The sequence below is a fragment of the Littorina saxatilis genome, linkage group LG12 (genome assembly GCF_037325665.1).
Source record: "Littorina saxatilis isolate snail1 linkage group LG12, US_GU_Lsax_2.0, whole genome shotgun sequence".
Lineage (NCBI taxonomy): Eukaryota > Metazoa > Mollusca > Gastropoda > Littorinimorpha > Littorinidae > Littorina > Littorina saxatilis.
Window position 1 is genome coordinate 23,052,856 of NC_090256.1, and position 15,321 is coordinate 23,068,176.

General features: G+C 42.0%; 1 protein-coding gene across 6 annotated transcripts; it reads left to right on the forward strand.

The window, feature by feature from the left end:
• Position 1: 1 nt before the first annotated feature.
• LOC138981543 (C-terminal-binding protein-like) lies at positions 2-14,717 on the forward strand. Of its 6 annotated transcripts, none has more exons than XM_070354493.1 (12): positions 2-49; positions 1,905-1,984; positions 4,196-4,340; positions 5,479-5,636; positions 6,158-6,302; positions 7,078-7,284; positions 7,969-8,067; positions 8,762-8,887; positions 9,241-9,390; positions 9,793-9,969; positions 12,400-12,675; positions 13,036-14,717. In XM_070354493.1, the coding sequence occupies exons 3-11, from the start codon at positions 4,259-4,261 to the stop codon at positions 12,612-12,614; spliced, it is 1,359 nt and encodes a 452-aa protein (XP_070210594.1). In that variant the 5' UTR covers positions 2-49; positions 1,905-1,984; positions 4,196-4,258; the 3' UTR covers positions 12,615-12,675; positions 13,036-14,717. The 6 variants fall into 6 exon arrangements, with proteins under 6 accessions (XP_070210594.1, XP_070210597.1, XP_070210596.1 ...); XM_070354496.1 differs by having other exon boundaries at positions 9,241-9,366; XM_070354495.1 differs by having other exon boundaries at positions 9,259-9,390.
• Positions 14,718-15,321: the final 604 nt, after the last annotated feature.

Below are 15,321 nucleotides of genomic sequence, written 5' to 3' on the forward strand. Positions count from 1 at the left end.
TCTGAGATTTCGGCGCCATTGAGCTGCAAAGTTCGTCGGGCGGCTTATGGTACGCGTAAATTCAGAAGAGTTAAAAGATTTTCAACTATAAAGCGTTATTTTACCTCTCTAGCAATCAGTTATACATCTATTGACCTGTAAAAATTATCGAGCATTTCTGCCATCTTGGCAATTTCTTCATTTGGATGTGAATATAATTTAATTTTTTTACGAGTTTCCACTTGGCGGCTGCCTTTGTCTTGGTGTTCGATCAAAGGTATTTACCCTTTTTTTTCCAGCGGAGTACCCGTTATCGTGGTGTTTTCCTCTTGATCGAGTGTGTGTTCTTCTTGATGTGCCTATGAAGCCTTACATGAAAGTTGAGGAAACAAGATTTGTGTCGACACGTGTCGAACAGTTGCATTCACTGATTCAGTGGTCAAATCTAGGTCATAAATTTGGTGTTCTTTGCGGCTTCTTTGAAGATGGATCACTTCTTTTCCCAAGCCGGTCAAGTGTGTTGCGATTACGAAGCATTGTACTTAACCTTGTGTTGATTGTGTCACGTTTGTGAGTAAAGACTTTTGGATTCAGGTTGTAAACAAATACTATAATGCTTGCAGCGCGGGAAGGTTTGGGAGTGCGTGGTGCAGTAGTAGTTTTAATGCGACAGGCAGCAGGGGGACTCCTCTTTTGTAAGGCCACACACTGCCAGTGCATTTTATGCAAATGAACTCCAGCAGAGCCTGTAGGGTCAAGTTTCTGCTTCATTTTTGCACTGTGATTGTGAACAAATATCTGCAGTGATCGCAGCTGAGTAATAGTGACATGGATTATTGCATTTGTGTGCCTAAGGACTGAAGGAGGTTGTGTTTACTTTAATAGTGTTTTTGTTTGTGGTGTTATTTTCTTTAGGCAAGCTATGGTTATGGTGTACTATTTGTGTTTACGCAGTGGCGTAACATATTGATACTGAAACAAGTGGAAGTGAGTGAAAATTTGAGATTCAGTGGCTCCACTTGGCTTGACTCAAGAGTCAATTGAGAGATTGCCCTGTTTAATCCTCATGACACCATGGCAGTTTTGGGTGTGCTGCTTGGTTGGGCCAGCTTTGTTTGCTATGGCAAAGGACTGAATTTCTCCCCAAGTCAGCTGTCACTGCCTAACTGCTGAAACTTTTTTTGAACCACCCAAGTATTGTTTGCTTCCTTGGACACTCAAGGGTGGAGATTTTTCCGATCTCCCAGATCAACTTACTTGCAGACCTGCTAGTGCCTTATCCCCCTTTGTGTGTAACTGTAAGCACAAGACCAAGTCAAGTGTGCACGGACAAGATCCTGTATTCCATTTAAAGTTCAATGGGTTACACTTGCAGAATGGCAAAAATACAAAGCAAGCATTTCTTTGGAACTGCAGTAGTATTAACCTGTTCGCTGCCAGGAAATATTTGTACACAATTCATTACCTGTTATTTACCTGAATTGACAGCCCTTGATGTATAAATGAATACAGGGACACCTTACACACACACTCGCACACACATTGTTCTGCTGTTGTTTTTCTTTTGTTGTTTATTGATCCGTTTGTTGCCCGGTAAAGCAAGTTTCCCAGGACATCGGCTGACGTCCTACCGGCAGAGAGAGGGTTAACGTCCAGCCTCTTTAAAGTTTCAGTTGTAACTTTAGAAAGGGCATTCATTGATTCAAAGAGGAAGACAGGAGGTCCATTTGAGTGTGTGTGTGTTTTTTAAAAATTTTTTATAAATCTATGGATACCTGTATGCTGTTAGTAATATGACTTATCTGTGTGTTTATGGTGTTTTTAACGTCTGTAACGAAAGTGCTACTTTTTTATACACTGCAGTCTTTGACTCAATGTTGATGACTGGATCTTGATATATGTAATGATGTAATCATTTGTTTCAGAAAATGGCGTTGCTTTGCTTCAAACATTGGTCGCTTGTGGATCTAGACGGCTGAGTGGACGTTGTCAGACTGCTCTATAGGTAAGCCATGTCTTCCCCTCCTGATTCATTTTGTTATTTTAATTCTAAGGTTTTCTAACTGTGTTGGCCCTGCAAAGGGGTTGTTGACTGCATGTTCCATGACTGTAGAATGCAAATAAAAAACCCAAAGAGACTGCCAAAGTTCCAAAATTCAGAATCAAAAAAACAAGAAAGGTAGGTTGTTGGAACATTCGTTATTGACAAAACAATACATTCACAAATATATCGACTATTAATTATTATTACTATTTTACTATTTTATTAATTACTATTTTTGTTATTAATTGTTTGTCTGTGCACTTAAAAGACTGTTGGGTTGATATATTTGTGAATGTATTGTTTTGTCAATAACAAACGTTCCAACAACCTACCTTTCTTGTTTTTTGATTTTGTAGAATACAGGAAAGCAAATTGCCATCAGTTGCCATTGAAAATGTACAAAGTGAGCTGTACATTGTTTATGTCCATAAAACTGTTGTTTGCTTGTAAGGTGAGCAGCCATTAGTAAAGAAGTAAATTGCTGGTGGATGATTAGCTGACATAGTCCAGTGTTCAGGGGTGTCGTTTGGGTCGGCCCATCGCCGATTTTTTTTTACTTTGGCCGAAACTTTCATGTCCCTATCGGCCAAATGTCCGAAGAGTATTCGCCTAAATCGGTCAAAGTTTGTCCAGTTTTTTTGTATTGGTCAGGCTTTGATTGCTAAAACTGCTGCCGATGTACTTTAGTCAACTGACTGACGTTTATTTCCTTCGCGAATACCAAAAACGAAACATCAATGTTTTGAACGGAAGCCATTGCTAAAAAAATATAGATGCCAGAGTGGTTTCCCTTGGACAAGGGAAACCACACTCTCAGCGTTTGCGTTCGCCGGTTCGCGATAGTTTATCAGTCAGTCAGTGCTTTCGATTTGGATTTGAACATCATGTCGCAAACAAAAATGAAAAAAAACTAAATTGGCCATGGTTTGCTACCCTTCGCCAAGGTAAGTGATTCCGGACAAAATGACAGGAACACTGCGAATGTGGACAGTGTCATTATGAGTGGTAGTAGTGTTGTCGAGTTGAAGCAGGGGACACAGCAGACGATAGTCACCGCGAATCAAAATCTGCTGAGCCAGAGAATGAAAAGCGTCCTCCAAATCGTGGTTTCCAAGCAAAATGGCTCACCCTACACGGTTTTGTATTGGTGTTTTACCAGTCTTGTTTCCCAAGGCTTGTCAAGATTAGCACAAGATTGAAAGAGTTTTACTTTCAAGAAATTAAAGTTAAAGGTTTGAAAAAGTTTCAGAGAACTGGGGTCTGATGTAGTTAAATCAGCAAAGCTGATTGTTTCAGTTGCAGTAAGCAACATATAATCCAGGAGCGGATTAGGGGGGGGGGGGGTGTGTTACAGGGGTTCCAGACCCCCCCCCCCCCCCCCCCAAACAAAAAAAATTCTGTCTGTAAAGCCAGGGGAAGAGTTAATTGTCACAGTATGCGACATGTCTTCCTTCTAACCATACCATGTGATGTCGGGAGCACATATCAGTGAAGATAAATTGCCATTATTTAATACTAACGTTAAAAGAAATAATGAGTGGCTGCTGACACCAGTTGATCATGTTTAAAATCAAGGATAAGCCACAAATTCTTTATAAAATAGCTAAAATTCTCCCCAATGGGACCCTGGACCCCAGGTTGTACCCCCCCCCCCCCCCCTCTGGCCCCTGTAATCGGTGTTCCTAAGACAATGATTGTATGTATTGGTGTTCCCCTCTTGAGTCTTGTGCTTCAATGTTGCGGTGACTTTGTATGAGCCAAAAATAATAGCCGAAAATTTTCCAAGATGTCCTAAAGCTTTCTGACAGTTTCGGCCAAATGTCCCAACATGAAAATGTCTAGCAACACCCCTGGTGTTGCATACTGTAGTACTGTAGAGTGTCAGGCATGGGAATTGTCAGCCGAAAGGCAAATTTCCGCCGGATTTTTTTTATGTTCCGCCAAAAAAGCCAAAGTGTCCGCCGAAAAAATAAATGGGGGAGGCAAAAATGGTTCTAAAAACTGAATTTAATGGCAAACTTGGAGCTTAGATGACACCAAATTGCACCATTTGGGTTCTTTGGAGAAAACAAATTTTCAGCCTTTTTGACTTTTTTCAATTCCCATGCCTGAGGCTGAGTGCACAATATAATCCTGCGATTTTAGTTGATACATGTGTTGGTTGTGTTGCAGGTTCTAGCTGTGCCAGGGTTGGCAGCAGCCAGGATCCCTTGACACGGCTCTAGTCAGTGGCCCATGGACAAAAGGAGGCCCCAGGACGTTCTCAATCTCATGCAGCAGCCCCCCGCCATTAAGAGAAACAGAATCGACGCACCAAGTGAGTCATTGTCCCCCCTTTCCGCTGTTCCTCTTGATTGTTGTCTTTCTCAAATGTAGGACATTACATGTGCACGTCCATGATTGATACTTGGTAACAGTTAGGGCACATGAGCACTTTGAAAAAGATTTTAAAAAATGGAAGGTTCTCGAGCATCTATTTCATCACAACACATTGACAATTGAGTGGGGTCGACTGCGTGAAGTCAGTTAGTGTGCTTTGCGTACATCACAGAAGGAAACAAAACCTAGTGAGATCAAAAAATCGTCTGCGTTTATCGCCGATCATTGATATTTTTGGAAAATCTATTGCTCAATTAATTAATTAAGTTGTAATCCAGCATACAAAATAATGTTGTTGCTGTAAAGTGTGCGCGTTAGTACTTTAGACAATTCATTTTCCCTGAAGCGTTTATGGAAACGAAAGTAACTTACGACAAGGCTTTTTTCAATTCCATCTAAATCTGAAATAACTAAGTGTTATATTATTTTCTGTGTTTTTATTGGAAACATGTGTCCTAACCTTAAATCATGTGCCCCAACAAATGATCTTTGGTGCATAGAAGTGAGAAGCTTTGGTCATGTCCCACTTTCAAGTGCCATTTTGAGGCCATGCTTTGATAAACAAAAATATATAATAAAAAAAATCACAAACACAACTATTTTCGCAAGCACGTTTTATTTCATCAGACAAAGTTGTCATACATCACATGAAACCATCAACTGAGTCCAAGGCTTTGTGAGAGCAAGTTTATAGACCAGCGAAGTTAGTCACTCACTGATTTTGTAACTGTTACCCAGTATCATGGACGTGCACACATGGTTTCTCTGCCATCAAGTGCCAGTGCTACTCTTGTGTTTGAAATCTTTTCGCGTGTCATCCTTGCTACTTTCACTGACAGTGACATTTTCTTTAGAGACAGGCAGCTTACCAGTGTTATTGCTGTATTTTGTTTATTTTTATATCCTGAATTTTAGCTTTGCTGGCTTGAAACGTGTTACCTTAGTCAACCTCAAGACTCCAGCATGGTTCTTCCAAGCATTTTTTTCAGCTTACTCAGCATTTTCGCGGAGTCAGCTAGGCTAATGATTGCTTTTTGTGTGTGTGTATCTTCGCTAAAATTGTTCTATTATTGCAGTGTCTATCCGAGGACCAATCCCCAATGGACCTATGCACCCACGCCCTCTGGTGGCCTTGCTTGATGGGCGGGACTGTTCAGTTGAGATGCCCATCCTCAAGGATGTGGCCACAGTCGCTTTCTGCGATGCACAGTCTACACAAGAAATTCATGAAAAAGTGGGCTTCCTGTTGTTTTGCTTTATGTTTGTGCATGCTTTGTGCAAGTAGCGGGACTTGATGCTAGAGCGTAAGTCAGTTTTGAATACAGTATGGTAGAGGGGATAACTGAGATGCTTCTGCCTGTACTATTACTTGCGCTGGTGATGTTCGCTGGTGAAAACGGTGTCCAAGGTTGAAGTTTTAAGAAGTGTAGCTTCTGTGATGGGTGGTGGTTTTAATATTGATACGTATATTTAAGTAAGTCTTGTTTGTCATTTGAAACGGGTTTCTAGTATAGAGACAAGAGGTCTGTGATGCCAGATCACATCCTTTGTAGAACTGAGTAAGGGAGACGGTAGTTCTGACTCTTGACTTTAGTGACAAGAGACACATGATGATGATGATGGTTCCTGTCCCACAGGTTATTTGCATATTAGGGAACTGCAATGATTATTCGCTGACAAAGGAGACCCCTTCGGTAATGTCTGGTTTATGTACCTGGCTGACTTTACTAACTGCTGTTATCTGTTCACTTGCAGGTATTAAACGAAGCTGTGGGTGCTCTGATGTGGCACACCATCACTCTTACCAAAGAAGACCTGGACAAGTTCAAAAGTCTGCGAGTCATCATCCGCATTGGCAGCGGCTATGACAACGTCGACGTCAAGGCAGCAGGGGAAATGGGTCAGTATTTGATTGGATGAAAACAAATTGGACTTTTTCAGGCTGCATATTCTGTGCTTTATTTGTGACTGTGTTAACTCAAGTAAAGCCATTTACGTTTCAGGCTTTGATCTTTTTTTCCAAACTGTGGCCTCTCTAAGAACATCTTTTTAAGGATCTGGGAGGAAGTTTATTGTTTGCTTAATGTTGTTTTGTTGTTGGGGGGAGTGGTCATTTCTGGTTGTATTTCCCACACACGGGAAGCTCCCTCTTCTAAACTGACAAGGCTTTTGATATTACTCCAGGAAGTTGAGCTGCTATAGAAAAGCAGAGCAGCAGGCTACAGTACTGAAGTTAATGAGATGCTCACAATACACTCCAAACCATGCAACAGCTTACCAATAGTTTTTGATGGAACTGCTTGAATCCTGTGCTTTGTCTCTTCCTCTGTAACAAGTTATTTTTGAGAAAGCTTCTGTCATCCTTCCCTCTTGGTTTAAAACCATGTTATTAAAAATACATGACATGTAATGTTACAATTAACAGTAAGCAACAAGGACACAAACACAAGCAAACAAGCTTGTATTATGTGACCAAAACATGACCTTATTACACACATCTCCATGATGGGGGACTTGACAAGAATAAACCAGAAGAAAACATTCTGGGGGTGGGTTGGGGAACTAAAGGAAAGACCATAGCCAATTATTTTTCAAGACGGCTGCTTTCATTCCATGCTCGGTCTCACCCTCTCTATTTTCATCATAATCATCGCCTCTTTCTGCCCCCCTTGCAGGTATTGCGGTATGTAACGTACCAGGCTATGGGGTGGAGGAGGTGGCCGACTCCACGCTCTGTCTGATCCTCAACCTGTACCGCCGCACGTACTGGCTGGCCAACATGGTGAGGGAGGGCAAGAAGATCAACGGCCCCGAGCAGCTCAGGGAGGCGGCACAGGGCTCCGCTCGAATCCGGGGAGACACTTTGGGCATCGTCGGACTCGGTGAGGAGGATGTTTCATACTCCAGGATTAGCCTTGTAGGAGGGATGTTATTTACTGAAAGAAGAGTGAACATTTGGGGGTTTGTTCAGTTTGACAGTGAACACAGGGCTAAACTGGGATGTTGTCAGCGTGTTTTCTTGGCTTAGATTCTGTTAATGGCATGGAGCCTTGTCTGGCTTCTCTTTTAAAAAATAGAACTTTGCTGTTGTTGTTTTTTTCTCTAAAGTTGTGTTTTTGTCGGGATTTTCTGCCAGACAAGCCACATAACTTAAGTGAGCATCTATGTGTATGTTTTGCAAGAAATCTAGTGTCAACGAGACAATGAACTTCACACAGGTGTGAATCGGGATATTACTAGGGTGTTTTTATGTTTGAGTTTCTGTTCAGACTGTTGTCACGGAGCCTTTGTCTGGCTTCTGGTATGGAAAATAAAACGATTTTTATTTGTTTTCAAAAGTTGGAGTGCTGTCGTGATTTTCTGCCACACCAGCCCCATGAGTGAACATAAATGGTTTTGCAGGAAATCCAATTATGATGACATGGCAGTTTATCATGCGTGTGTACAGTCATTTCATTAACTCAGTAACCGACTTGAAAGCTCAAAACGACAAGAAGTTTGTACTGTGTGTGTATTACCATTTTCCCGTGCAGCAAAACATAATGTGCACTTGTTTGTGTTGACAGGTCGAGTGGGCACAGCTGTTGCAATCCGCGCTAAAGTATTTGGCTTCAACGTCATATTTTATGACCCATACCTCGCAGATGGGATCGAAAAATCACTTGGTGAGTACAGAGTGAATTGCTGCATGTGCTGTAAAACTGTGGAGAGTGAGAAATATTTTGTTGTGTTTGTGGGTTCATAGTTAGTCTGCTTTCTATTCTCCTTTTCTTTGTATTTAAATCCAGTTATTACTAAATGTACGATCAAATGTTAAATCTTTTTGGTACGCTTGGTTCTTTTCTCAAATGGTTCTACAGAGATTCCATGTAGTTGTGTATGTATAATCACTGATGTTGGCATATTAATGTAATGATATGTAGAGCTGATGTGGTGTGTTTGCAGTGTGAGTGTGTATGAGCAATATAAATTGATATTACGATTTTACTTGGCTTGAACTGAACGGATACATGCTCACACAAAGCTACATTTCCTTGTTGCATTTGTACATGGTGATATGGTGATGATACATTCTCATGTTTTTGTGTGTGTTTGTTGATGGTAATGATAAATTCCCATGTTTTTATGTTCGTTTGACGGTTTGTTGATGATTATGATAAATTCTCATGCTTTTATGTGCATTTGTACATGGTTATGATGCATTCTTGTGATTTAATGCGCATTTGTACATGGTTATGATGCATTCTTGTGATTTAATGCGCATTTGTACATGGTTATGATAAATTCTCATGTTTTTATGGGCATATCTACACGGTTATGATAAGTTCTCATGTATGTTTTTATGTGTGGTTGTTGCAGGTATCACCCGAGTATACACACTGCAGGAGCTGCTGTTCCAGAGCGACTGTGTTTCCCTGCACTGCAATCTGAACGAGCACAACCACCACTTGATCAACGACTACACAATTAAACAGATGAGGCCAGGTCTGTCACGGTTACAGAGTGCAAGTGAGAGAGAGGAACTAAACCAAACCAAACATTTAACTGTGTTTTAATGATTGTGAAATGCGCAAGTAGAGTCTTTTTTGTTGTTGTTCAACTTGTGGGTGTAACTTGCAGGAGAAGTACATGTTAATTTTAAATTTTAAGTGTATGGATTATACGTAACCTGATTTCTGTTGAAATATTGTATGGCTTCCTTCTTTTCATGTTGTTGTTTTTAATGCTGCATGATCGGGAAGGACAACAGAGCTAATGCCAAAAAAAATGACTGTGCATGGATTTGAAATCGTTGAAGCAAAGCTTACTGGCGTAATATGTATCGTTATTAATGACAGAAACCCCGCATTCTTCAGGTGCATTCCTGATCAACACGGCACGGGGTGGTCTTGTGGATGAACATGCGTTGGCAGCTGCGCTGAAGGATGGACGTATTCGTGCGGCTGCGCTGGATGTGCAGGAAAGTGAGCCTTTCAACCTGCCGACAAGTCAGTGTTGTTTTCAGTTTTTTTGTTGGTTTTGTTATTGTTTGTTTGATTGTTGTTCTTGTTTGTGTGTGTGCTGTGTCTGTTTGACTTTGCTATACTGAAAACTGACTTGTTACCTCTTCTTTTTTTTGTTCTCGCCACAAGCTGTATTGATTCATTGAATATTATGTGGATGGCCAGTATCATCCGTGTATACAACTGGAAGGAATGCACCCCATTCTGATTCTGAAAGAGCCATTGAAAGAACTATGAAGTGCCTTGTGGATTAAGGTGTTCATGGTCAAGGGGATGCTGGTAATTATAAATACTGACTATGATAAATAGTGGTGTACATCAGGTGCTGCTGTTCTTATCTGTCATTTTGTTAAAAACAATGTAAAATGGTAAGCGGCTGTGTTTCAGGTCCATTAAAAGATTGCCCCAACCTGATCCTCACACCGCACTCATCGTTCTACAGCGAGCAGAGTGTTTCTGAACTGAGAGAAATGGCAGCAGGGGAAGTGCGGCGTGCTATACTGGGCAGGATTCCCGACAGTCTTCGCAACTGCGTCAACAAGGAATATTTCCCCTCCCCAGCAAGTGAGTGCACACCTGTTAAATTGTTCAGCACTTTAGACTGGACTGCAGTAAGGCTGTTCAGTGGTTTCTTAAAATAGTAAAGCTTCTGTCTTTTGTTTCTGATTTCTTCTGATATTGGATGGCTGGTCAATATTTTCCTTCCAAAAGTTTTTAGTAATTCTTGGAAAGCCTGTGTATGTCTAAGGAAAAGTGACAGGCATTTTTGAGTAAATATGTGTAGTTAATTTATATGCAGTCTTATATCACGCGCGTATCTCCAGGCTCGGACTCAAGGCGCAGGGATCTATTTATGCCGTGTGAGATGGAATTTTTTACACAATACATCACGCATTCACATCGACCAGCAGATCGCAGCCATTTCGGCGCATATCCTACTTTTCACGGCCTATTATTCCAAGTCACACGGGTATTTTGGTGGACATTTTTTATCTATGCCTATACAATTTTGCCAGGAAAGACCCTTTTGTCAATCGTGGGATCTTTAACGTGCACACCCCAATGTAGTGTACACGAAGGGACCTCGGTTTTTCGTCTCATCCGAAAGACTAGCACTTGAACCCACCACCTAGGTAAGAAAATTGCTAACGCCCTGACCCAGGGTCGAACTCGCAACCTCTCGCTTCCGAGCGCATGTGCGTTACCACTCGGCCACCCAGTCCTTATATCAAGGGAGTGTCGGCCACCCAGTCCTTATATCAAGGGAGTGTACCACAAATTTACTTGAGCTTCTTCCTGCAGTAAGCATCTGGAGTATTATTTCACCCTTCTCAGTCGGTAGCATCCCGTTCGAATGATTTCTTAGATCTGTGTGAAAAATTGTTTTGCTCTAACTGTTATTTGTGAGAGTGGAAGCCCTTCTCTTGAAAACAAATGTTGCCCTACTTTTTGCTGCCATTGCTTGTCCCCAAGCTTAGGCTGAACATTTTATTTTATAGATTCACAGATTTTAATCACCATCTCTTGCTGTGAATCCTGAAGGATGACTGCATGCTGACTGTTGCTGGTTCCCTCTTTATTCTTAGATGTGTAGCAACATACTGTGGTACACTCCCTTGATATAAGCAGTAGCTCTTAAGACCTGTCTTTAGTTTTTATTCAGACCCAGTTACTGAACTATACTCACGGAATAAAATAACTTAACATGTTTTAAAATTTAATATCTCAAAATCGGAAAAAGTTGCAGGAGAGCGGGGTGGTACGATCATAGAACCATCAATTCCTGAGAAGAGGAAAAAAAACGGAATGTTCTCGGTTGCTTAGTTTTTTCACAATTGGTCCTCAAAGACGCATGGTGTCATTTTGGAGTTTACTAGACTGACGCCTAAGCTTGCCGACGCTGCCGACAGCCAGTGCACGCTGTGTGTGCTGTAAACAGGTAGGCCTGCACTCTTTGACTCTCGGGGCACGTCTACCCGTACTTGAAACCTGCAAAAGGTCTGCTGCTGATCCACGAATATTGCATGAAAGTACTGACTTTGGTTTGTCCGTTTGTTTGTGAGTGAGAACAACTCACTAAAATGTTTCTTTCTCTTTGCCCAAAACTGTCCACTCTGTCTTTCTCTTTCACCATGCCACGAACGTGTGTGAACAATAGACTCGTCGCAATAGGGATGTTGAGAGGAGGGATGACTTATACTGATGTTGCTAGGAGATTCGAAGTGACCAGGCAATCAGTTGCCTTGTGGCGAAGAAGGTACCAGCAAAACAACGGTAACGTTCGAGACCTGCCTCGCCAAGGACGGCCCCGTGTCACCAATCCTCAGCAAGACCGCTTCATTAGGGTGCAGCATCTGCGTAATCGATTCCACCCGGCTACTGTGAAATGAAATTTGTTTTGTTAATAAACGTATTGAGGCTAACCTTCACTGCTCCTGTGTAATTTAATTGCGGCTGCGATCAACCAGTGCACGCACAGCGCTGTCAAACACACAGTGCTAAGTTTGTAAACTCCAAAATGACACCATGCGTCTTTGAGCTCAAATTGCAAAAAAAACGGAACAAGCCAGACTAATCCGAAAAAACCCATAATGAGCAATTAAACAAGCTTTACGTTGGTACAAAAATCACTCCTGTAACTTTTTCCGATTTTGAGATATTAAATTTTAAACAATGTTAAGTTATTTTATTCCGTGAGTATAGATGAAGAGCTGTGGCATAGATATGATAAATGCGTTTCAGACTGTTGTTTGAGAGTAGTGTCTGTGGATGGCAGAATACTCTAGTTTTGTGTGCGCGCGCATGTGTGTGTGTGTGTGTGGAGATAAGGGCAGGATGTGTACAGCCTTTAGCCCAGCATGCATGAAGGGGAGCATGAATGAAAAGCGTTGTTGTTGTCCTCCTTCTTACATCTTTCTCTCTGCCCTGCCCGCTGTCCACCCCGCCCTGACTAACAGCCGACCCTCCCTTGACCGCTGTTTATTTTCCTTGTAGACAGTACCGTACGCTTTCCCTTCTCTGCGGCGGCCCTGTCAGCAGAAGGCCTGAACGGGGCAGGCGGCTACGTGGCGTTCAACCCGGCTATGGCAGCGGCGGCCGTGGCAATGGGAGTGCACCCTGACCAGCGGCCAGTAGGGTCCCACTCCATCCCTCCCTCCAGCGCTCACTCTGACGCCAATCACGCGGGCAAGGCGGAGGGGTCCGGATAGCGGGAGGGGTGGCGACGGAGAAGTGGTGTACGTGGCAACGCGGGGCCCGGCAGTCAGGCAGGCATGTGTTGACCGCGTCTGGTGGTGTGACTGTTGTGTTGCCGCAAAGCACCCACCCCTTCACCCCCCACTCCAGCTAAACACCTGTTGTTGCTTCTTACACCGTCTGTAGTGCACAGCCTGCCCATCCTCCCTCCATTTTTCCTCCCCCACCCCCAGCCTCTTTGTGGTGGTGTACGTACATGTGTAATTGTTAATCACTGTGGGCCCCACGTTTTGCAGACCCTCTCACCCATGCCTACTGTTCCGCTTGTGGGGTGTTTTGGTGTATTGTGGGAGCCTACATCGTACACTAAATTGACAGTATCTTTTAGACACCCTAATCTACCTGACCCTTACTGACTGTTATTGTCTGTCACAGCCGGAGGACCGCCCAGCCAGCTGTTTGACCCGCACGCAGCCCCACGGTAATGGAGCGTTGGTCATCGCCTGTTGACTGCTGCCAGCGCAAACTGTGGGTTCCCACTATTCGTCAGGGAACATTTCTATTGGTACTTAACACATGCCTGCCTGGTGGCTGGACTGGACGAGGCTGGTTTTCTTTGCGTCAGTGAGTGCGTGAACATTGGACCAAGTTTTGGACATGTGGGGCGCCTGTTTGGAGTGCTGACCGCAGCAGTTGATGCATCGTGACAAACACAAACCAGTTTGGGGGATTTCCTCACAGCATCAGGAATTTTGATATTGGAGAAAGAGAAAAAAGAAGCCATGGACTTCAGCTTACTCAACTGAACATCAATCCTGATTTGTACTGGTGGTTTATTTTTTTAGTGTTTTTTAAGTGGTTTTTTTTAGGGGGAAGCATGGGCCGGTTTGTACAGCTGTAAGCACATTAGTGGAAGAGAGTTTGGATCATCAAGAAAAAAACATTTTTTCACGCATCCGAGTTCCTGAAATTCCGATTCAAGGAGCAAAATGTTAGTAGCTATTTGTAGGTAGTGTATGTTGCAATTTCTCTAAAAGATTTGTTCGGTTCAAGTGAGCTGTGTGTGAAATGCTATTGTTTGCATCTTATTATTCAGAACTACTGGTTCTGACTTTCCCTGCTATCAGTTATGTCTGAAGAGATCATTTTGATAAATAGATTGTTTTGTTTTCTTTGTGAATATATCAAAATGTTGTCTTTTGTGGCTCAGCTGGAAAAAAGAGCAGAATCAGACATCAATTGAACTTAGCTGTGGTTATTTTACACCATGCAGCTGCAGCCATTTCAAGACATCTTGGTCATATGTAAATTACCATTTTTGCATTTCATTCTACTTTTGTGGTCGCTTTCAAATGCAGAGGAGCAATTGTTGTTCCTTGTTCAGTGTTGCATTGCAAGATTGTCTCTCCTCCACATCAGGCAATGCATTGGTCCATGTCTTGTCTTGTTCTTAAAGCCTTTCTTGTGAGAAAACCTGAAAAGTATCAGATATATTTTGTTGGGGATCTTTTGTTTCTTTTGCATATAAATATTTAAAACGAACGCAGCAATGACTTTGATCGATTGCACTAAGCTGTCTATATCACTATCAACGGATAAGGCATGAAAACAAAACTTATTATTATTGCAGAAGATTGTGGCTGTTCTATGCATAGGGGCCCAGTACCCGGGTGTTCTTGGTTTTTTTCATTCTCTTCGTGTTTGTCACATGACTGTAACTATGTTGTTGCTACATGTTTGTGAGCTTGTGTTGTAGTTGTCATCATTCGTCCCATGGTCTGTGTTTTAAGTGTCGTACACTTTTGATCATGGTTTCATTTTAATCTCATTACTCATGGTAGAATGTATTCACATTATCTTGTAGTGGAGAGGTCATCTTTTGTAATGGATCTGATCTTGCAGTAGTATTTTCTTAACTTTTGTCTCCCCATCATGTCATCTCATTTTAAGAGTTTCTGGTTTTGTTTGATGAAGTATCTTTTTGTATCTTTTGCTTTTCTCATTCTACCTTGCATTCTTAGTTGTGTAGTTTGTCCATGTGAGATTGATCATTCATTCATCATAATCAGTTTGTGTCTAAAATCATCGTATTGTCAAAATAAAACATGTCATTGGTACTTTGGTTATTGTTTGATTGTTGAATGAGTGCGCTGTGAGGCTGATGGTGTTTGTTTTGTAACTGCAGATTTGCAGTGTAATTGTGTGAACACATGCGTGTGTGTTACACATTGGCTATGTTTAAGTGCGTGTGTGACTGAGATAGAGTGAGAGGATACTGTGAAAATTTTCTGATAACCCTTTAATGACGCACACATACAAGCTCGCACAAACGCAGGAAAATGGCCGATTCACATAATTTGCAACTCGCTAAATTGAATCGGTTTTGAGTTTCTGATTCTATGTCATGGGCAGATTATAACACTCCTTTCAGAGATTCAACAAACTGCCAAGTGTTCAACAAGCGAACTGGCAAGAACACTAAATGAGGATCTTGGTGAATAGATCATGACAGTGCACCGACTTCAACATGCAACCCCTGGCTTTTAGCACAATGCAAAGTCTACAAAATTATGACCAACTTGTTCAGCAATGATTACAATCACACATTTAGAATTGAGGAAACTGAAAAAGTTTCATTTCTGACAGATAAGCCTGTTGCAGAACACACTGAGAGAACACAAATGTACACAGGCTACCCCAGCTGTAAGCTTTTATAAAAGA